Source organism: Columba livia, chromosome 1, assembly GCF_036013475.1.
Source record: "Columba livia isolate bColLiv1 breed racing homer chromosome 1, bColLiv1.pat.W.v2, whole genome shotgun sequence".
NCBI lineage: Eukaryota > Metazoa > Chordata > Aves > Columbiformes > Columbidae > Columba > Columba livia.
This window is the reverse complement of record NC_088602.1, coordinates 20,406,465-20,428,436: the sequence shown is the minus strand read 5'-3', so window position 1 is coordinate 20,428,436 and position 21,972 is coordinate 20,406,465. Positions and strand designations below refer to the sequence as shown.

Below are 21,972 nucleotides of genomic sequence, written 5' to 3'. Positions count from 1 at the left end.
TTCCATAATCCTACTAGTGTTTAGGCTGTACTGTTCATAGGGGACCATTTTTGTAGGTGGGAACACTGTGGGTGTCAGCTTAAAACACTCTGCTGCACTGTCTCTGTGTTCTCTTAAGCAGCAAAATCTGAAGGAGTGCGTGACTGTTCTTTGTGACATGCTAATTTGAAGATTTCCCCCAGTGTAATCACAGAAAAATGCTGAATTTGGTCGTATTCAGTTCTGTCTTGCTGTAGCAAAAGTCTGAAAAATCAGAATGTGTCCCTAGCAAACTTTTCTGTCTTCAAGGAATGAATGCTGTTCCTCCCGTCCTTTATTATACACTATCATGGACAGGACTTTTCTTAGCAAATGTATGATGCAGAGATAATGGTGCAAACTTGGTAACTAAATAATACTTAAATAAAAAACTATTCCATTATTGATTTTTAATAATATTGTCACGTCAATATTAGAAGTTGTTGTTGAGCAATCTAGGTGTTCCTGCTCCGGCAGTGGGATTGGACTAGATGATCTTGCGAGATCCCTTCCAATCCCTGACATTCTGTGATTAAAACAACCGCCACCAGCCCCCTTATTTTTATTACATGTACCTTCACTAGATGTTTCTTAGTCATTTGTGTATTTTCCAAATGACAGCTGGTCTAACCCTTCCTCATATCTACTTCTTTCCTGTTCTGAGTGTCACTATGAATTAATATTTTAAATTATTTGTAGTATCTGTTTGTGATAATCAGTTTCTGCTGACGGTAACGTATGTCAAAGTTTTAGCCTTTTTAATTGTTCCCACTTGTGCTGCCCTTTCTTGTAGCATCAGTGAATAACGGGATGTCATTTAAATAGATGGTGTACCGTCAAGGGAGGAGCAGACACCAGAGTTACAGATGAGAAATTTGTGTTACATGAGGAAGAAATATAAAGATGGGTTATTTTGGAAAGGAAAAAAGTGGCAATATATAAACTTAGGGAATTAAAGGGTGCTTCTGTGTCAGGTGCTGTTCTCTGTTTTCCCATGGTACAAAACAATGGTCGCAGGCAGTAAGAATGGGAAAGCTGGTTAAAAACCTACCAGTGCTCTTGTGGCTGTTGAGGAACTCATGCTGTTTGGAGGGTTTAATATTGTTAATTTGTTGTGTTTGTGATTTCTGCATTTTTTCAGGTCAATGGATTGCTTGTACTAAGATTGCCAGAGGTAAATAGTTAGGACCAACGTTGGCGCACCTCTGGTTTTGTTGGTAGGGAGGGGGCGATGCAGCTGCTCACAACATTCTCCTAGTGGTAAGAAGGGGGAGAAGGAGGATTTAAAGTGGGTGCGCTGACCTTGGACTCGGTGAGGAGCAACTTTTATTTCTGATGGAAAGTCTTGTTTTTATGAGGTTCTCCACTGGAAAGAAAATGATGCATGGAAGTTATGTTTGGATTTTTGTAAAGTATCTGGTCTAATAGTCAAAGAAGGCAAAACCTGATTGGGGATTAATTTTATAAGATAGTTCTGTCCTCCCAAAATAATTGTCTCATTGCAGTAATACCCATGAAAGCTGAGATAGATTATCTTCTGAGAATGGGCTGATTTTATTGTGGTGTTTGTTTTGATGTACAAAAGGTGAAAAAACAAATGTAGGGTGATTTGTATGTCTGTGAAAGGAAACTATTAAGAATTTGATCAAGGATATAAGAGCCTAATCCTTCTCTCTTCCTGCCATTGGAGTTCGCTGCCCAACTTTTGAAACATTTGCCTGCATCTGAGATGGGGACTGAGGGACTCACTCTTGGTAGAACTGATCTCTATGTACAGGAGGAGCTATTCCCTGTGCATTTAGTCTTCATAAAGAAAGTTGGGGCATGCTTACACCACACTAGAAAAATGTGTTTGTACGTATGGCTTGGGCAGCTTTTCTGTTTGGCTGATCTGTGCCAACACATTCCTTCAAAATGCATCAGTCTGCTTGTATCCCAAGTATAAGAGAGATGCTGACTGCTGAGGACTCAGTCCTGCATTTACAATAATACAGAGAACATCCATCTCTTTTTTTCTTCTTTTTTTCCCCATTCCTCTTTTTGACCGGGGGTTGTAGAGGAGTTTTTTACACTTGATTTCACAGGCTGTTTTCTCCTAAAGTTTACAGTATCTGCTCTTTTCAAAAACATTATTTTTTTCCCCACTGTCTGATTTACTGTCAGTGGCTTGAGGAGAATCATCACAATTGTCTGTGTTCTTCCGAGAAGAAGAGTGAGAAGGGAAGCGAAGACCTTGACTTTCCCATCTTCGTTCCTTGAACAGACAAAAACACAGTGAAGGTTTTTCACAACCACACAGAGAAAGTATGGGATTTTTGTAAGCACATGCAGGATTTAGATCTTCTAACATGCTTATTTGCTTTGTTACAATTTTGTCATCAAATACATTACCTTAATTTTTCTCTATTATTTTTTTGTTTTGTTCAGACTAGTGATAGCAGGACATAATGAAGCAGAACAAACTATGGTTTGTTGTTTTGTTTGTTTGTTTTATAAACTGCTTAAAATGAAAGGGAGGAAGGAGTTACATTACTTTCTTATTAGGTGTCCAGGCTTTCAGTTAAGTTTAGCGGTCCTGAAAGTATTAGTGCTAGTCTGCCAGAGTGTTTCTAGTCTTTTGTCAGTTTCTCTTTCCCTTGCATGAATAATCACCATTTGAGTCAGTCATAGAATCATAGAATGGTTTGGGTTGGAAGGGACCTTCAAAGCTCATCCAGTCCAACCCCCTGCAATGAGCAGGGGCATCTTCAGCTAGATCAGGTTGCTCAGAGCCCCGTCCAGCCTGGCCTGGAATGTCTCCAGGGATGGGGCATCCACTGCCTCTTTGGGAAATGTTCCAGTGTTTTGCCGATAGTCCTGCTGGATCTGGTTGGTAGGTGCTGCTGTTGCTGTTCCTGTTCTGTACCTAGACAGCCTGGGTAGCTGAAAAGGATGTAATTTTATTTATAATTCATGTTATCTAGGAACTCTGTTTTTACAGGGCAGTATCTTGCTGTGCTAAAACCAGATCTTTGTCCTGTAGAACTTTTTATAGGTTTCTCGCAGGTGGGTGTTGGCAGTACCATCAGGCAGTGCAGAGAGGAAGGCAGCGTAGCTGGAAATCGTTTCAGCATGCCAAGAGAATCTGATCATTAGCACACTGATTTTTAATTCCCTGTAATCTGGATGACACAGAAGAGTTTGAAGGAAACAATTAGAAAGAAAAGAGTGCACGTGTAGGTACTTTGGGAGGTTCTTCCAAGTGCAATGGGCACCTAGGGTACATTTCTAACCCTGATGTGCCAAGGGGATGCTGCATGCTGTCTTCAAGGACCTCCCCTAAGCCAGTGTTCTTGTAATTTGAAATTTGTGCACAGAATATGTGTATGCTGGGCTTTCCTTTGAAGCCTTAAATTAGCTGCACTTCAAAATATAGTACTTTCGTTGTAGAGATAACTGCTGTTTTCATGCAGTAAAGACAGCAGGCTGTGAGCTTCAAGCTCCCTCTGGTGGCTGTATAGCACAGTTGAAAGCTTATTTGTTGCACAGGTCTGTTCTGGACAGTTTTGAGAGTCTAAATGCATAAAAATTATTGTGATTTTTAAAATCCATAAAGGAATATGATGTGCCATATGCCTTTCCAGGGTGTCAAAGGTCTTCCATAATCAGAGTTCAGAAAAGTAGAAGAGTTAAAATAATGTAAAGACAGAGGTCTCTTTTCTAGTTAATGTAAGCACAAGGGGTTATTTCCCTTAAAACCTTAAGTTTCTTTTCTCTTTTAGTGGTGCCATGATTTGCTGCTGATGTCCCTGGAAGTGCCCTTAAGTGTTACAGAACAATGTCCTGTAGAGATCATACCTGTTTTCAAACTCAAATATGCTTTGCTAACGCAAAATAGCTTCAAAACCAGGTAGTCTTGATTTGCTCTTCTTGCTCTAAGAATGTGAATATAAATGACCCCAGACTTGCAAGATGTTGTGCTTTGTCACTCATACCCAAAGGATTGTTTCTGACTTGGCTGCAGTTAGTGATGCTTCCCCAGACTGCGGAGCTGGGAGCTGCAGGGTCAGCGCTGCGGGAAGGGCAGTGTCACTCCACTCCTTTTCTCCCCGTCCTTGGGCTGGCTCTGGCGCTTGTCTGACTTCTTGGTATTTACTGAAGTAACAAAAGAGTGTTTATTACCTTTTCTTTTTTTGTGGGCTAGTTGATAGAAGGGCTAAAGCAAGGAGATGACAAGACCATGCAGGTGAGAGTAAGAAAGGAGTGGGACCTCTCTTTTTGGTAGCAGAGAGTTACTAAAATAAGTCACTTGAGTCAAGAAATTTTATTCTTAGTTCTCACAAAACTTCACAGACCAAAGCTGTGTGTTACTTGAGACTTGAGAGTATCCCGGTGGCATTGCACAATACCAGAGGCCGTAGATTAAATGTGCTTTGGATGGTGACTGGTGCTGGCAAAAGTAGTGTGTCACCAGTCATTACACCTTGTGCTGTGCTGGCATAAGCTCCTGTGCAGGCTTGTGGTGAACCAGGTTGGGGGACTGGTCCAGAAGCTTTTTGGTGATCACTTCCTCAGTCCGGTTCTCTGTGCATTGGCACAAATGCTTGCCCATGCGGTGTGTGGGTGGGAAAAGTGGAGACAGCGTTTTTGTTTGCTTGTTCTGGTTTATTTGCAATAGGACTGCCTGAAGTTCGTGTTGGGCTGTGGCTGTATAGGTCATTCCTGTGTTTTTGATAACCTGCTCCAAATATTCTTCTGACATTCAATACAGCTGGCTCTGTTGCAGTTAGAGCCCACACAGAGAACTACTGTCCTTCAGACTGCAGAAAGCAGGGTGGCTGGGAACAGTAGAATAATTTCTATCACAGAAGTGTCCTGTGCCCCAGTTCAGTGAGGCAGCTTCCTTACAGGTTTACATTTGCTTAAAAAGTTATTAGAAGTTTGTGTTTCTGCATTGGGAGTTCATTGAAGCTCAGTGTCCTGGAAGGGTTTGGGTGATTAGGAGTCTGGAACATCTTTCTTATGAGGAGGGACGGAGAGAGCTGGGTCTGTTCAGCCTGGAGAAGAGAAGCCTGATAGGGGATCTCATCGATGTTTATAAATACCTCAAGGGTGGATGTCAAGAGGATGGACCAGACTCCTTTCAGTGGTGCCCAATGCTAGGAAGAGGGGCGATGGGCACAGACTGAAGCACAGGAGGTTCCATCTGAATATGAGGAAAAACTTCTTTGAGGGTGCCAGAGCCCTGGAACAGGTTGCCCAGGGAGGTTGTGGAGTCTCCTTCTCTGGAGACACTGAAGACCTGCCTGGACACATTCCTGTGTGATCTGGTCTGGTGAACCTGCTTTAGCAGGTGGGTTGGACTAGATGATCTCCAGAGGTCCTTTCCAACCCGATCCATTCTGTGATCCTGTGGGTACCACCACAGAGCTTATTTCTTTATCAGTTGTTCAGCAGCATGTAATGCCCCAAATATGCAGAAGCGTTGCTGTGCGTGGGTCTGCATGCAGCCTGCTGCCCTGGACCCCGAGGTGCTGGTCGGAGCACGTGGAAGATGGGCTCGCGCTGAAGGCATTCTGCCATCTCTGTGTGTGCACAGCCCAGCGCGATCTGCCGCCAGCCCACAACTGGGCAGGGACAAACCCTCCTTTGTCCCCAGAGCTGGTAGGTTGAGCTGTCCTGTATATGCTCGAATCGCTGTCTAGGGAGGGTCTGCCAAGAACTGGCTGTAGCAGAGCAGGTTTGTGAAAGAACAGAGCATTTATTCTGCATCCACGAGGCTTTTTTGCAGCCTTCCTCATCCACTTCTTTTGCTCCCTTCCCAAGGCATTTATGATATCTGCACTGGAAAAGTTGTGAGTGTCAGAAATTTGCTGTGTAAGGAGGAGCAGAGCTGTTTGTTAGGACCCCTTTGATCTGAGGATCAACAATCTGCTTTCCCGTGCTTCCATTAGTCAGATTATTGAAGAAATGATTGAGGAGCAGCAGCTTTAATCTGTGGTGTTATTAGCTCATATTTGAATCTACTGTTGTCTGTGTTTTGTCAAGGGTGAAAGAATTAAATCAGATTTGTTATGTTTTATTTAGTGGAAAATATTTTTCCTAACTTAAACCTTGGTCTTTATGCTAAGGTCTTTGTGCTTTTATTCCTAAAGCAGCAGGTATAAATCAAAACCAAAAGATATGTGGCACATACATTCTCCTTGGATTGCCAGGGACAGGAGTTGAATTGGGAAGTTCAGTTGCAGTTCAGTAACCTCCTCTATCACCTCGACCCAGCTCTGCAGTTTGTAGTCAATCTTTCTACACGTGCACGTTGCTTTCTCAAAGGCATATCAGTTCAGCTTACGCTGCCTTGTGGTATCAATCCCCTCTAAGAGTATTTTGTAATGTGGGCTTGTTCAGATAAATCCCAAATAGCAGAAATTGGAGAATATTAATGGCAAAAGCAGAGATCAGCATGGTGTTGTGAAAGCTGATGTTTTCTGCAGGGTTGTTTTTACCTTGTGGGACAGCAGGGGTGATCTTGGGGTTGCTCGGTGAGGTGGGGCTGCAATACAGGCGGCAGCTCTCAGCTCTGCTCTGTCAACAATATCGCATCTCGCAGTGATCCAGGTTACTGCTCAGTGTTGTGCTTTACCTGTAGGTGATTTTCAGGTAGAAGCCACCACGGAGCTGCCTTTTGGCAGCAGTGGAGCAGTGGGTGCTACCCGGCAAGGTGCCCTTGCTGTAAGGGATGGGTCTGCAAGAGGATGGGTGTAGGCAGCTGGGGGAACCGCTGTAGCCGTCCCCAGACAAGCTGACCCCTCTCCCAGTTGAAGCACTCACTCAGGCTTTAAGAGATCAACTTCAATGTCAAACACTAGAGGGTAGTATGTTACTACCAATGTTCTATTTTAGAAGTTATCCATAGTCATGATTTGTACTCCCATGAATGTGCTACACAAATCAATATTTTTAAACAAGTGTAGAACTAAAGAAAAAAATAGTACTTTGTTTCTGTGTCGGTGAGCATGGTGTGCAATGATATTTTTGGTTTGAGTAGAAAAAGGATTGGGTTGAATGTAGATCTGGCTTTTATCTTGCTTCAGAAGCGTCATTAGGAAGACAGTACTTTGAATTATTCACTCTGCCTGATGTCTCAGTTGTGTGACAAAACATAAATACACAGCAGTATATAAGAAGAGACCGTGACTGAGAAAGAACAGGCAGTTTTACCAAGAGATACTTGGTTTTGATGTTTAACAGGGCAAATATTTATAAGTTCATGACATTGTTCATTTGTATTTACAATTGGGGTGAGGTTTTAATACTCAAATAGCTTTTTTTTTTTCTCTTTCAGGCACCACCTTCCATGGTCAATAATGAACAACGCCAACATGCCGAGCACATATTCTTATCATTTAGAAAATCAAAATCACCATTTGCTGTTTGCAAACACATTTTGGGTAAGCTTTAATAAGTGAAGCATATAGCTGTTTTTATAACTGGAACTGTGGTGTTCTTCTGCAGCTGGGAATACAAACATCAGTTTTGATACTTTTTGCTGGAGCGTGAAGCCTATTGCTTCCCTTTGGTTTTGTTTCTGGTATCTTTAAAGCCTGCAATGTGCATCCTCGTGTAGTAAAGTTCCTAAACTGATTTAATAGATCCAAGTTTGCTCTGCTACATGATTATTGTAATACTGTATAATCTGTGGAGCTTGTAGAACTGCCTGTAGTGTGATCGCTTGGCTTCATGCTTCCCATTGAGTCAACCCATGATGCAGTTTTATATACTTTTGCCAGATTTTGCACTAGCGCTAAACTTTTCCATTATGAACACTTATTTCAGGTTGAATGTCTTAGTAAATTGCTGTTAACGGCCCAACTGTTATGTTAAGAAAGAAAAAAATAGAAAAGTTTCTGTCCACCTGTAGAAGCAATAGAGTATTGACTCAAATTTTTGTGTGATTATACGGGTGGAGAAAGGGAAGAGATAATAGGTATCACCTTTTATCAGAAGTTTATTGGGTTTTAACGGAAATGCTCTAAATGTGGTTGCGTTATAAGCTTTTGAAAAGAAATCTGTTTTTACAGGTGCAGTAGGCACTTATTAGGGTTTGGCAGCTAAATAATGTGAAAATGGCAGGAGCAGTAAGTGTGTCAGATCCCGCTCAGCACCGCTGTACCCACCAGATGTGGGTGCTGGGGGACCAAGGGGCAGTTTCAGTGAAAGCTGACTCTGAAACCTGGTGAGGAAAACCTGTACCTTTGTGGAAAAGAGCACAGGCCAAAACAACAAAAAGCAACTTTTCTTTCAAAGAATTTGCCAGAATGAACAGAGAGAAATATTAGAGTTATGTTTAAAATATTATTTTCTTGATTGCACAGTAACCTTTTAAAGTTATTTTTGAATTTACTGGATTAGAGACACGCAATTCATGAACATTGTGATGTTGATGTTGCAGGCCTAGGACTGTGTTATTAAATTACACTGTGATATATAGACCAGGTTGTGGTTCGTTTCCTACACCCACTCCCCAACCAAAATTTTTTCTACAAATGAGTTTCTTCTAGATTTAGTATGTTATGTTAGTACTTCATCTGGTCCTGAAGACTGTAAACACACTTTTTGCTTTATGGGTTTGCAAAATTGATGCTTTCTATTTTCACATTGATTTTTAGATAATTCTAAGTGGGCAAAAGTACATCCTTAAGTAACCTTTGGTCTCTCATACATTTGTCACTGCTCAGAAGTAAATAACAGAAACTTATGAAATAAGTACCTGGTAGTGCTAAGGGATGCATCACTGCATCTTGTTTTCAAAGAAAGGAATACAATTTAGCATTGATAGTGAAATACCACTGCAGACCTTTTTTCTTTCCTGCACTGTGGCTGTTTGAAAGGAATACAATCTTGTTTTAAACACCTTTTGGATGTCTAGAAGTATTGCATCCTTAAACTGCTCGTGTGCTATCACCATTGAGAAAGCAGCATGTTTCCACATGGGGCAGGTTTTTCCTGGCAGCAGCAGTTGTGATGCTGAGACCTGGAACCAAGAGACTTTCCCTGAAACTTTGTGCTTTGTGAGTAATTTGTGCAGTCTGGGCAGAAAGAACAGCTGGTCAACACTTGGGAGGTGAGAAGAGAGAGGCAGTGATTATGAAATCAGGAACCGGGCAGAGAAACAAGCTGTTTGTGATGGATAAAAGAGTTAAAGTGCACTAAAGGGATATGTGCAGGTAAGGAAGGGTAGGAGCTCGAGGATCAGAATAGATGGGTTTAAAAAGAGACAGGGAAAAAAAGTGGTCAGGACAGGAACTGGAATGGAGGTAGAGATGACAAGGATGTGGATTGTGTTTGTGGAGAGCAGAGCACACGGACAATGCAGGGAGAGCCATGGAGAGAATGAGTGTAAGTACCATGCAGCTTCTTTAGGAACCTGGTGCTGAACCCAGGAAGCATGAGGCCCAGCGTTCTTCTGCTGTGAGCTTATAGCCCTTAAATGTACTGGCACAACTCGTCCTGTGCTTCTTTAGTAACTTCATGCGGAGGATAGTGGCGCTCTGACTGGTTATAAGCTCACACGGAGCGCTGGCCCTGTCTGCTGTTAATGATTGCGGTTGTGCATCTGCAGTACTTGACGCAAAGGAGAAATTCCATCCTCTTTTCTTTTTCTTTTTAATAACATTCTCTTTTTGTGTGAGCTTTGTGCTGTTTGAAAAGCCAAAGACACAGAAAATGCCACAATTAAAATTCCCATGTAGGAATGATCTGTGCATGTTAGACACAAACATTAATCTTTTAATTAAGTGGTTACTTAGTTTTTCAAATTAAGCCATGTAGATTTAAAGGTGCTTTATTTTGATTTAAGCATGTTTACCTGTGTAGAGTTTATATTTGGAACCTGATGAAATTACCTAAAAACATTTTAGCAAATTGGCCGGTATGTTTAATACAGAACTTGCATGTGAAGGAAATAGATATTCTGAATTTTTGTGTATATAATCAGGGGAAGAAAGTTTACTTTGTGGTCATTTAAAGCCTGTCATCCCCAGACTGAGGCTTTCTTGAACAAACCCAGTTTTTCCAGTCCTGGCAGGCTGCCCACCGTACCTCAAACCCCGCTTCTTCTTCAGGAATTTTATTTCACCATTTAGTAACTTTATGCTTTTGCCACCCTGTGGCTGCACCTTTTCTGAATGCTCTTTCTGTGTTTCCTACAGAGCTTCGAATGTTTTCAAACTCACTACTGAGATACTACCTGCTATTTCTAAGTTATTTTTTTTAATAGCAAAGGAACAACAAAAAAATTCTCTGTATCTTTCTGTCATCACATAAATTAAATTCAAATTCCAGTTTTTTTCCATAATTATATTTTTTTAGTGATGCAAACTGTCACCTTTTTCCATAACATCTTTTTCTAGTTTCTTTAGTGCATTTATATAGAAAGCAGTCAGATATTCAGATAATAAAGGCTAGCAATTCCTACACTTTGTTAGAAAGCTGTATTTTGATTATCTCAAATAAATGCAGAAGCTTGAAAATAACGTAGAAAATGTTAAACGCACAAAAATTTTGCTGTAGTAATTAAACACAAGTTTTATCTTTATGTGTTACTGGACTTGCTTCTCATTACCATCCATAAAATACATATAATTTTATGCCCCGTCAGTTGCAAAGGCAAGCACACGAACGACAGAAGAATCTTCAGTTCTCTCATGCCTGACAATTTCGTCGTATCTTAATGTATTCTGATAAATCTGTCTTTTTTTACTTTATTTTGTTCCAAAGTTGCGTTAGTGTTCTTGTTCTTGATTTTTGTCCAGTCTCCTCACACAGCCAACTTCTCTTCCTGAGTCTCTGACTCAAATAACATTGGACAATTTGATAATCGGGTTATTGGTTCCCTCTGCGTTTTGAGGTATAAATTCTTTATCTGATTTAATAACAAAAAAAAAAAATCCATTTAATAATAAGTTAACTAATAGTAAATTCCATCAACTTTTTTTTGTTAGAAATATATACAAGCTAAACACATCTATGTCTTCTGATACTCAAATTGCCTTTCTTTTTCCCCACAGAAACTAGTAAAGTGGACTATGTCCTTTTTCAAGCTGCCACAGCGATAATGGAAGCAGTTGTAAGAGAATGGATTCTCTTGGAAAAAACTAGCATTGAGTCCCTGCGAACATTCCTTCTAACCTATGTCTTACAAAGGCCTAAGTAAGTATAGAAAAAACACCTCTGAACATGTGGCAATCTGTATAAAGTCGGGGTTACCCTTTTGTTTCCACGGGTAGCAGTGGACGACCATTTCAACGATAATTTGTCTGCCATTCTTAACACCTAGTTGACTTCTGTAGAGTTGTCAGCTTTCTCTTAGGAATTCACACAAAACGTTTGAAAAATAAATGAGTTTAAAATTTTCTTGAGCACTGATGTTCAACATTATTTGCAAACATATTTTTGCAATGTCGTTTACAGCCTTCAGAAGTACGTTCGGGAGCAGATTCTCTTAGCAGTAGCGGTGATAGTGAAACGGGGATCATTAGACAAATCAATTGACTGCAAAAGCATTTTTCATGAAGTCAGCCAGCTGATCAGCAGTGGTAACCCCACTGTGGTAAGTATTTTATTTTCTTCTCCAAATTTAAGCAATCTGTATCAGCACCATAAGCTACATACTTAGTGACTATAAAATCTTGTCTACTTCTTTTATCTAAAAATAAAAATCAATAATAAAGTTGATAGCAATTCAAGCAATCAGTTACTGAGTTGGAGATTTTTGAATAAGAATGTTTCGGAACTAATAGTAGTGTGTGTAGTTCTTTGGCACACAATTACACCATATTTCTTAGGGAATAGGTTTCTCTTGATAGCTGTCGCTAATGCAATGGTTTGGGTTTTTGGCCGCTTTTCTAATTAAATAGCGTGATCCAGAATGGATTTTCTGGCAGGTCCTCCACGCGCTCCGCTCCCCTTGTGTCTGTGCAGCGCTGCACCCTCCCGTGCTCAGCTGTCGGAACAGGCCCCGCCACAGGCACAGGCCTCTGCTGTTCTCGGGGGGACGGGTAGGGGGAGAGAAAGGGGCGCGAGGAAGCGAAACGTGGAATGGAAATACAAAACTTACTCTAGATTTAATGTCACACTACTAGGGGTAAGTGTTACCTTCCATACGGAGCTCAAAGTGGAAACAAGGTGTCCAATATCTATCTGTGCATTTAGTCAAATTCCGTTTGCTATGCCAGGAGATAAGTTTAGAATAGGTCATAATAGAGGCATGTAACTAGAGATTAAAGAGAAGTGATTTTTCTCCTACCAAATGCAAATCGAAGATTATGTAGATTCCATGCTGAAACTTTTAACCAAAGCTTTTCTTGAACAAAAGAAACCTTGAGGGAATGGACTCCTAACATTGCCGAGCATTTAGAGCAGCAGTTGTAGTGGATGTGAGTGGCAAATGTTTAACTCTGAAAATTCGATCAAAGTGTACTAGAAGTAATGCAGCTCATGTCATGGTCCTAAAAATAGTGTGTCACCTCTGAGCACAAGTGATATCCCTCCAGGGTATGGAAATTTCAGTTACACTTCTAAACTTTAATTTCACTCTTATTTAGCTTAAGGAGAACATTTCGGCCATTTTTGGTTGTGCATAATTGGGATAGGAATGGGTATTTTTTTAGGAGAACAATGTTAAGTTTAAGCTTTATTCCAGGGAACATAGCCTTGTTATTAAAACAGAATTAAAACTGAAGATTTCAATGTTTGTTTGCATGCTGGTGTGCATGCTTATGTAGTTCGTATGATCTTTATAGAAAGACGCAAAAGTGAAGTGACTAGAAACCTGGATGTTGGCAGAGAAGTCCCCTCTGAACTATCTTTTGCACAGTGCAGCCTCTGCAGTTGTATTCTGTCCGTGCACGCTGCCCCGAGCACAGCGCACAGCGAGCTGGGGCCGCCAGCTGCGAGGCTGTCACCCTGGGCTGCTGCGCAGCAGCTCTGCCGGGGAAGGGGCAGTATTTCACTCTGTCACTCGCTGCCACCATACAGGGACCAAGTTTGGCTCAGCTTTTTGTTTCCCTTTATCCACCCCTCTTCACAAGTATTACTTTCTCCATAGTTTTTCCAAAGTATTTGTGTTCAGGTTTTAAACGGCGTATTTAAAACCTCTTTAGTATATAAAGATATTTTCTATTCCAGTGTGCTAATACAATATACTAGCAAAAAATGACACCAAGTGCTGCTGGAACGTCTTTTCTGTAAGACACAGTATATGTTTGTTAGTCTTTGGCAAGCTTGTTTTAGACATGTGCTCCCACGTACTTATGAAGTTTTAAATTATGAAATATTTCTCATCCATAGTAATGTTCTTGTAGTCTTCTGAGGCTTTGCTGCGAGAGAAACTCTGGTACTGGCATATGAAATAATAAGCAGTAATAAAATTGTTTGTTAACACAGTACCAGCCAGAGCTGAGCTCTCGGTGGGTTCAGGGTACGCCTCTTGCCTAAATGTATAGTAATCTGACAGGCTGTGTGAAATTATTCACACAATGAGTTATCCACTTCTCAGATATGAGTGGATGTTTTTACTGGTGTCCCCGTAGCATTCAGCCGTGCCAATCAGGCTGCCCGACTGCCCGGCGGGGTCTCAGCTGTGGGAGCTCAGGTACGGTGTGGAGCCAAGGGGTGGTACTGCCATCCAGACCCAACGTCCCCTGTCAGGACAGTGTCACAGAGGTGTCTGCACTTCCCTGGACAGGTGTTTACATTAGTTGTTTATAAAAACATGCCTCCACCCAAGTCAGGGAGGAGGCCAGGACATGGGCAATGAGAGATCAGCAGATGTTTTCCGGCACTCTGTGCCTCCCTGGCTTCTTCCACATTTTTTATCAAGTCTTTCCTGTGATGTACTGTGCACTCTTGACTCCAGCGTTGTACTCCCAAATCTCAGGAGTCTGTCACACCTTTGTGACTCCCAGTTCTCTATTGAGTCCCTTGGTTCCTTTCCATGTCCTTCCCAGACTTCTGCTTTATGTTCTCTTCCCATCTACTGCCCACCTGCTTGTGTTCTCCTACCTGAGGTTCACTCCAGCAGCTGCAGAAGAAACATGTGGCATCAGCAGCAAGTCACTTCTTATTTAAAAATGCTTAAAGCTTTCAACATGACTCTTAGCCATTGGTAATGGGTTTCTATGTGTGTTAGGCTGAGTCAGGCCCATGGGGTAACAGGGAAAGAGTGGATGGAAAACTCTTACAAAAGGAGAACGCATTTTGTCACCACAGTAGGGAAAAGACACTTTTTGGCCCGTTCAGAAAGGGAATGTAAAGAACTGGAGGCTGTATATGATTGAAAGGGTTGGCTTAAGCTGCAGGTTTAGCTGGATAATTTACATAACAGTTTGTAATTGAAAGCAATTTTTTAAAAAGCAAAGTGGTCTCTTACCTGCTTGCTGTTTGCTTTCTCCTCTCTGCTGGCTCTGAAGCTTCTTGGCCCTCCTTTATCTTACAAGAAGAAAGTAGGTACTTAATCTTTGCCATTCCCTGCAACCGTACACCCAGTTCCCGTCAAACATCTGTACTGGTTTTGTGTTTGTTACACTAATGATCCATAAAATCTTTGGGACTTTTCAGTTACGTGTTGTGTTAGATAGGTGTAACGAGGAGAACAGTGAATGTAGATAGTACTAAGTCTTTTGCATGTGTCCTTTTGCAGGATTTGGTATGCTTGATATCTTGAGTATTAGTTAAAAATACTTCTTGGATATTAGCTTAAAATATCTTTAGAAATGGATACATTTTGAGGATGGAACTTGAAAGTATGTTGAGTAATGTGCCAAACTGACATGGGAGCAAGACTGGTGGATGAACTGTTGAGAATGAAAAAAAGGAAAGGAGTTTGAAAGGAAGAGAAGGAGAGGAATCATGATGAGAGGAAAAAACCAGAGGTTCTGGTTTTGTTTTTCCTGGCTCCTCCTGTAACATCAATACAAGCCATCTTCCTGCTCATGAAGGAGAGTCTGTGATCTCCCTCCAATAGCAATTTCAGGATCTCTTTTTAAAATCTTTATCTCTGGGGTACAGAGCTTCTGGCAGCAGACACAGTGTCACGGGCCAATCTTAAAACGCTAAATACATGTTTTCTATCACTCATTTCAAGATTTTGGAGAAATGTGTGGGCCAAGTTCTTCTCAGCTATAAATGCCTTCAATTTCTTGGCCTTTTTTGTTTAGAATACTCAGCTTTTCATAGCTGAAGGATTTTGTATGGTCTTCATCCCTGCCAGAAGGACAGGAATCCTGGCAGCTAAGGTGACTGATTTTCCCAGGAGGAGGAACCAGTCTGCATGTGAACCCAATCTGATGGACTTTGTTTAAGACTGGACTGGGATATGGGTCGCACCTAGATTTCTTCCAGAATATGAGTAGGCAGATGCAGAGGGGTCCATCTGCTGTAGTTTTTTAAGAACTACAACACAGACAGGGGAATGTATTCCAATATACCATATATGTACCATACCTGAAGCCCAAATTTTCCTGTATGACTTGTCAAGACTTACTGGAAGAGCTCTGGGATCCTAACAGTTCCTTCCCTCTTGAAAATCTGTTGGTCTGTTCCCCAATGTTGATGGTTGGCTAGAGAGGAGAATTCAGATGCTTCAGGTTACCCAAAAATTGCTCAGGGATGTGCTGTGGGTGGATCCATATGAACAGTGGGAAGATTTAATAAGCAGAACTCTAGGCATTCATCTTCATTGAAATTAATCTATCAGTAATAATGGCTGCATAGATAAGTAGTTACATTTATTTAGCATGTATGGTTTTTATTTCTATCCTTTAAGATGAATTTTACTTCTTCATCCCTGTCCAGCTTTTTCTCTCTCATGTGGTAAGGTAGGACTTGGAGAGGCTGTCATGGCTTTGTATTTTGACAAAAACATGTATTATTTTCACCCCTCTACCCTCAGCTGTATCTCCTTGTCTAATAAAATTATTACCTTGTCCCATGAACCTTACTGCCCTCAAGGCAAGCTGAGTATAAAAACCAGATGGTAAACCAGGATATTTAAGCTATTTCCTTTATTCTGACAAGTGCTTTATAAACCCTTCAGTTAATGCGTTAAAGATTGGTTGGGGAATTTTAGGGATCCAGTAACTACTCCAAATATGAGGTTAAAACTTGGTAATAGAAATGTAAGAGAACTTTAGAAGATAAGTATTTTTAGTAGTTGTGTTAACCAGGATGCCTTTTAGAGTTTTCCGAATTTTCTTTTGAATAAGAGCCTACTTTACCAGAGATGCAGTTGATCAAAACCACAACTTAGCTGCTTAATAACGTTAATATTAGAAACTGATAGCTCCCAGTTTCCTCATTTATAATAGAGCTACAGATTCAAAGACTGAGCTGGGAAGTGAGAAGAAACGATCCAGAAGAGAGATGCATGTCCCATTTTCTATGTACAGCATCCCGGACTCTTCCTTAATTCTGCTGTCTCGTGAGGTGTGCAGACATGCACACCTGTACACATCAGAGACTTACTGGGAAGAAAGAAATTATGCCTTTCTATGTGTTATAGGTATATTTCTCTTATCACTCTGGTAACACACAAATGAACAGGCTTGAGTGGAAAAGCCTCTTTAAAGAAGTGCAGTGACCATAGCTGCTCATTCGTTAGTGTGTCTTCCTCTCAGAGGTACCGCCCTTCTGAGTAGATAGAGTCAGTAATAATCTGGATCTGTATGGAAGTTTACTTGAAAACAATGAGCCTTTTCCCTTTTAAACCTTTCTTTTGGCAGATGAGCTGTGGAGCACAGCCATGGAATGCAACTCAGTTGGTCTATCTGGCAGGATGGTGGGCAAGAACAACCAGGAGAAATGGGGGGATAGGGGTCCCCTTGCCCACCAGAAAGCACTCACCAGGGTGATGTACATTTAGAGCTGGGTGATACTGATGTTGAGCTGCATGGCTAGTCTTACTATTCATTATTTTGAACTTAATTGAAAGTCTTGGATTTGTTCATGCAATCACTGTAGGAGTGGAGATTCAACTGGTACTTTTCAGGCCTAGAGAAAGGATATGTTACCTCTAGGTAAATGGTTTTCAGACCTTTTTTTTTTCTTGAGGTTACTTTTTCTCCTCCTCTTGATTTCTGCTTCACAACTTTCCCTGTCCCCAGAGGAAATAAAAAAAAAAAAAATAAAAGCATGTTTTGCACCCCAAGCTCCAGCAAACTCTGCCTGGACCTTTTCCACTATTAGTAGACGCTGCTACTTCCCTTCTCCCTTTGGCCAAAGCCTGCATGCTTCACATGCCACAAGATCATCTTCCTGTGGCGCCCAGTGATTCACAGAGGAATTGGTTTTCTCTTTCTCCAGTTGATTTCCCTTGCTTGGTTTGCCTGGTTCTCCCCAAGGAAGGGATCAGGGTCTCCCCGTTGTGCCGCTGTAGCTGCGGTGTGTTAACCTGGTGCTGCTCATCCATCTTTGCCCGGTGGCAGAGTGGGAATGGGAAGAAAGGGGTGCGCTGCCCAGCCAGCCCCTTACTGCTGACAGCACAAAACTGCAGCTGTGGGTCCTATTCCTATCATCCTGTCCCTGCTCTACAGCTTTTTTCCATCAGTTGGCTCATTTGGGAAGGATCAAGTGGATAAAATACAGTGGGTTCTTCCTGCTGCTTGCTTATGTTTCTTCAGAATATATTCTGGTTTTCTTTGGTTGGAAACTACTACTGCAGCTCCTGGGCTCCCTTCCCACTCCCCCTCCATTGCAATACTCACAAATTGAAAAGCTGGAGTGGTCCCAGTTACTCTGTGTACATAATGGTATTTCTTTTGGTCCTGCGGCCATCCTGTTAACCTTTCCATTTGGAGTTGCAGCTTACGTTCTGGGGATTTAGATACTCTGAAAATGTAGTAAATACAGCTGTGCTTATTCAAGGAAGAAGTATATTACTGCCTCTAGAAAGGAAGTCTTGCATTAAACAAGTTCTTCAGTAAAATTGCTTTTGACACATTCTCACTGGGGAATTTTACCACCTATGAACAGCACAGCAAATTCTGCCTCTGACAGATTTACTCTTTGATTCTTCCTGCTCTTGTGCAAACTAAAATTAGGTGGTTTAGGGATATTATTAAATGCTTCTTGTGGCTTCCCTTTGGTTTCGGTAGCAGAGCTGATGTTACATGAATGGAAGCAGAAAGTCATCTAAATGAATACTGAGGCTGGCAGTGATTTAATGTGACAGGGTAGATGTTATTACTTGCCCTGTTTGGGTGAAACCTTTGTTCCTTTAGATATACCCATATGATTCTGTTTTCTGTAGGTATAAATGATACTTGCAGAAGGTGGGGAGTGGTGCTTGATAGTTTAGGTTTTGTAAAATGAATTATTTAATCAAGCCTCTGACAACCTGGCTGTATCTCTGCTCTGAATTTCAGAAAGAAGGAAACACTTTTGGTGTTGTAGGTCATTCTGCTTTGTCTGTTGGCTCTTCTGCCTCGGAGCTGGTGAACCACATGTCCATTTTTTCCTAAGCTGTATTTGAACTCTTCTGCCTTTCAGATGCTTTGTAACCCAACTACCCTCAAATGAAGCTGTTCACTTATTCCATGGGCAGTCCAGGCACAAGTGTGAAATCCCCTCAAACATTATGGCTTTAACTTTTGTTGTAGGGGACATTCCATTTGGAGGAATAAGTTGCATTTACCTTCTGCGTCTGAGTTTTGTGAATGATATATAAATGTTTACTGTTGAAATGTTGCATGGTCTTTCTGTACTGTCTGTGTTTTATTAGAGTGATTTAAAAAGAAAACCACTAAACCGATGTTAGTACCGGGTGTCTGATTGCCAAGTTAATCTCTTATCACAAGTCCCATTGATCTTCTGTTTGAGCAGCTGAGACTCTATTTTATGTATAGCCATCTTTCATAAAGTTTATTCCTGGTAATAAAGCTAACTGGGGTGAATGCCAAGCTATTCTCAGAGGCAGTCTGCTCTCAACAAGAGAAGTATTTTATTTTGTTAGATGGGGTTATTGTTTGGGTATGTACTTGTGGCAGAACTAGTGAAATTGCTAGCGAGTGAGTCAAACTAGGTTCAGAGGTTTACTCTTACTGGTATGAAGCTAATAGCATTACTGCGTAATAGACACTCAGAGCTGACTTTTAATATGATGCCCAGAATCACATGCATTTTCTACTTGTTACTGTATGGTATTATTAAATTGGATTCTTAATCTCTTCTGTGGCATGGTAAAAACTTTAAAAAAAACACGCTACAAAACAAGCAAAACTTACACCCTCAAACTTTACCTGTATTAAGTGCTTTCAATTTTATTATGTATGAGAGGAAGTAATTTCATTTCGCAGAGCGCAACCGTATTGGTTTAAATGAAATGATCTTGTTTTTCAGATTTTTGAAATCTTTGTTCTAATAGCCTGCATTTGTATTGAGGATACTTAAAGTGTCTTCATACCAAACATACTTGTAAATCAAGAAAATGTATTTCAAAATATTAGTAGTTAACCTTCAGTAGAGTTACTTTGCATAAAGTAAAATTTTATGTGTATCCAAGTTTACTTAAACTTTATTCCAGAGTTTCTGACATATTACTGTTTATTCAGAACAGTTCAATAGGTGGCAGGGCACATGTTATTTTATGTTAATCTGTTAATATTTATATGAAAATGGCATTCTTACTGCTATGCTCAATGATCTATATAAATTCCTATAGTCTTATAGCAGTTTTGGGAAGCAGTGTTGGTTTTGTATGCAGGTCTACGCAAAGGCTTGAGATTGCAAGGACAAGTTACAGGTCTCGATCTGTTCCTCTGCTCCTGTCTGTGAGCCAGACTCTGGGGGTTGGCACCTGCCTTCTAGGAAACCCCTCTCAAGCAATCTCCTCTCAGCCTGTTGCAGGGAATTTGTTGTTCTCATGCTTTGTTGACCTGGATACACTGGTGCACTTACCCCTCGTGGATGCAGGGGGTAAGCGCAGATGAGTGATTAGGAGGGTGTGGATGTGCACCCTTCTGATGGTGAGGGAATGGGGCAGGATTTGCACCCCAGATATCCAAATACCAAGATGAGGGAGCTGGGGGGATGCTGGGAATCCGGTGGGAGGGAGGAGAGTGGAGGGCTGTGCCCCAGTGTTTGCTGTGAGCAGGGCTGCTGGAGGGAATACAGTAAATCTCAAGTAAATTCCTTTCATGCTCAAAGCAGGTACTGATGTCAGAACTACCTCACATAGCTCGTACTGAAATCAAGGGGCCGGCCGCTGCTCACACTGCCTTATCAGGCTCTTAGCAGATTCACTCGGCCTAGCTGCACCCATTGTTCTTTATATCTTTGAAGAGATTTCTTTATAATTAATCATTTAATCCTCCTTTTAAATTTCTCCTTGAAATCAGAAGAAAAGCGCACACACACATAAAGCACACACTTCTGTCATGCAATAGCACATTACTATCCAAACAGAAAGGATAAATTATTATATACCACATAAACAAACTGGAGAAAATGGAAGGAGAAAGTGTCTATTATTTCAGCTAATATTAACTGTTTGTAACCACAGTGGGAACAAACATTATTTTCCTACTGCTCCTTACCTGTCATTCAAACTTACTGATTTGTTTTCCAGTAATTGGCAACCAGCTGCAAATGTTGGTAGACTTCATTGCTGCCCTGCTTGTCCCATGTTGGGCTGGATGGTGGCGTGGTCTGAAGACCTTTGCACGATAAGGCAGAAGCAGCGTAGATTTAGCCAGGCTATTGTACTGTTGTAATCATCAATGACGTATGGTGATCATGGGATGTTATATAGCATCAAACTGTAGGGATTTGTAATTGCAACTACTGATGTCTTTACATTGTGGCTTCTCCAAGCTGAAAAGTATCAGTGTGTCAGTAATTCAGGCATAGAAGCCTGAATTTTAAAGTCTTTAGAGAGCCTTGTGAGAGACCTCTGCATCTCCTGGCACATGATGAAACTGGCCAGTGTTCTCTGGCTACTTTGCGTTATTCCTCTATAAACGTGTATTTTTGTCTGAAGCATTGTTCTAGAGTCAAGCTTGGTATGCAGAGGAGGGTGGTTGGTTTTGGTTGGATTTGGTGGTGTTTTGTTTTGTTTTTTTGTCTCCAGATTCTTTACATATGGAACTTCTAATGTCGGATTAAAAACTTAGTGTTAGCCTACACTATTTCGTTTTAATACTGGATCAAATCTGGACTTTCTCTAAATAAAAAATTCTGCTTACACAGAAATTAAAAACTGAAATGTTTGAGCCAATTTGAGATATTTTTAAGTCTAGTATAGAACTGTCAAACTGTTTTTGTTGAAGTAGTTTAAAATGTAATGCTGTTTTTCACCAGCTAAATGTTGCTTTTATCATGTGTGATGCGTGACAGTGGTGACTGTAGATGAAAAATAGTCCACTTGAAGTAAAGTTATTTCTTTAAAATGGGAAAACTTTGATTTAGCCAACTGATCAGCAATATTCAAGCCCACTGCACAACTTTATTGTACAGTGTAAGAGAAAACCCATCTGTTATCACAAAGCCACTATGTTTGATCTATCTGGGACTTACTTAGCAAGTAAGAATGTTAATTTAGTGTATAGTGGCGAAGATAACTAGTTGTCTGGAGGGTCAAGGTACTGACTTCAGAGGCATTTCTGAACAAAGATGTTGCAGTTGGTGGGTGGATGGCACTGGTCTCAGCTGTTGTATGAGCTTGCATAAATAGTATCATCTCCACTTTAATCTTTCGGGTGTTCAGAGGTAGTGTGCATATTTCTGTTTAACCCCTGGACACTTGCTGGCATGCATGACCCTTTAACAATTCCTATCCCTCTGTCCATCCCTGGCACCTTGGCTCCAAACAGTCTGGGAGGATAGCCAGTAATTTTGAAGGTTTTCGTTAAGAGCGTCTCTTTAACAAAAAGTGTTTTCGTCTCATCGGTGTACAGTTTCTATTGTGCTGGTTACAGCAGCGTG

General features: G+C 41.0%; 1 protein-coding gene across 2 annotated transcripts in view; it reads left to right on the top strand.

The window, feature by feature from the left end:
• XPO4 (exportin 4) overlaps positions 1–21,972 on the top strand; it is an 82,085-nt gene that overhangs the window by 15,825 nt on the left and 44,288 nt on the right. For both annotated transcript variants that reach the window (XM_065049693.1, XM_065049703.1), the window contains exons 2-4: positions 7,340–7,445; positions 11,064–11,205; positions 11,467–11,605. In XM_065049693.1, coding sequence (XP_064905765.1) covers positions 7,340–7,445; positions 11,064–11,205; positions 11,467–11,605 — 387 coding nt within the window. The remainder of the gene's footprint in view (positions 1–7,339; positions 7,446–11,063; positions 11,206–11,466; positions 11,606–21,972) is intronic.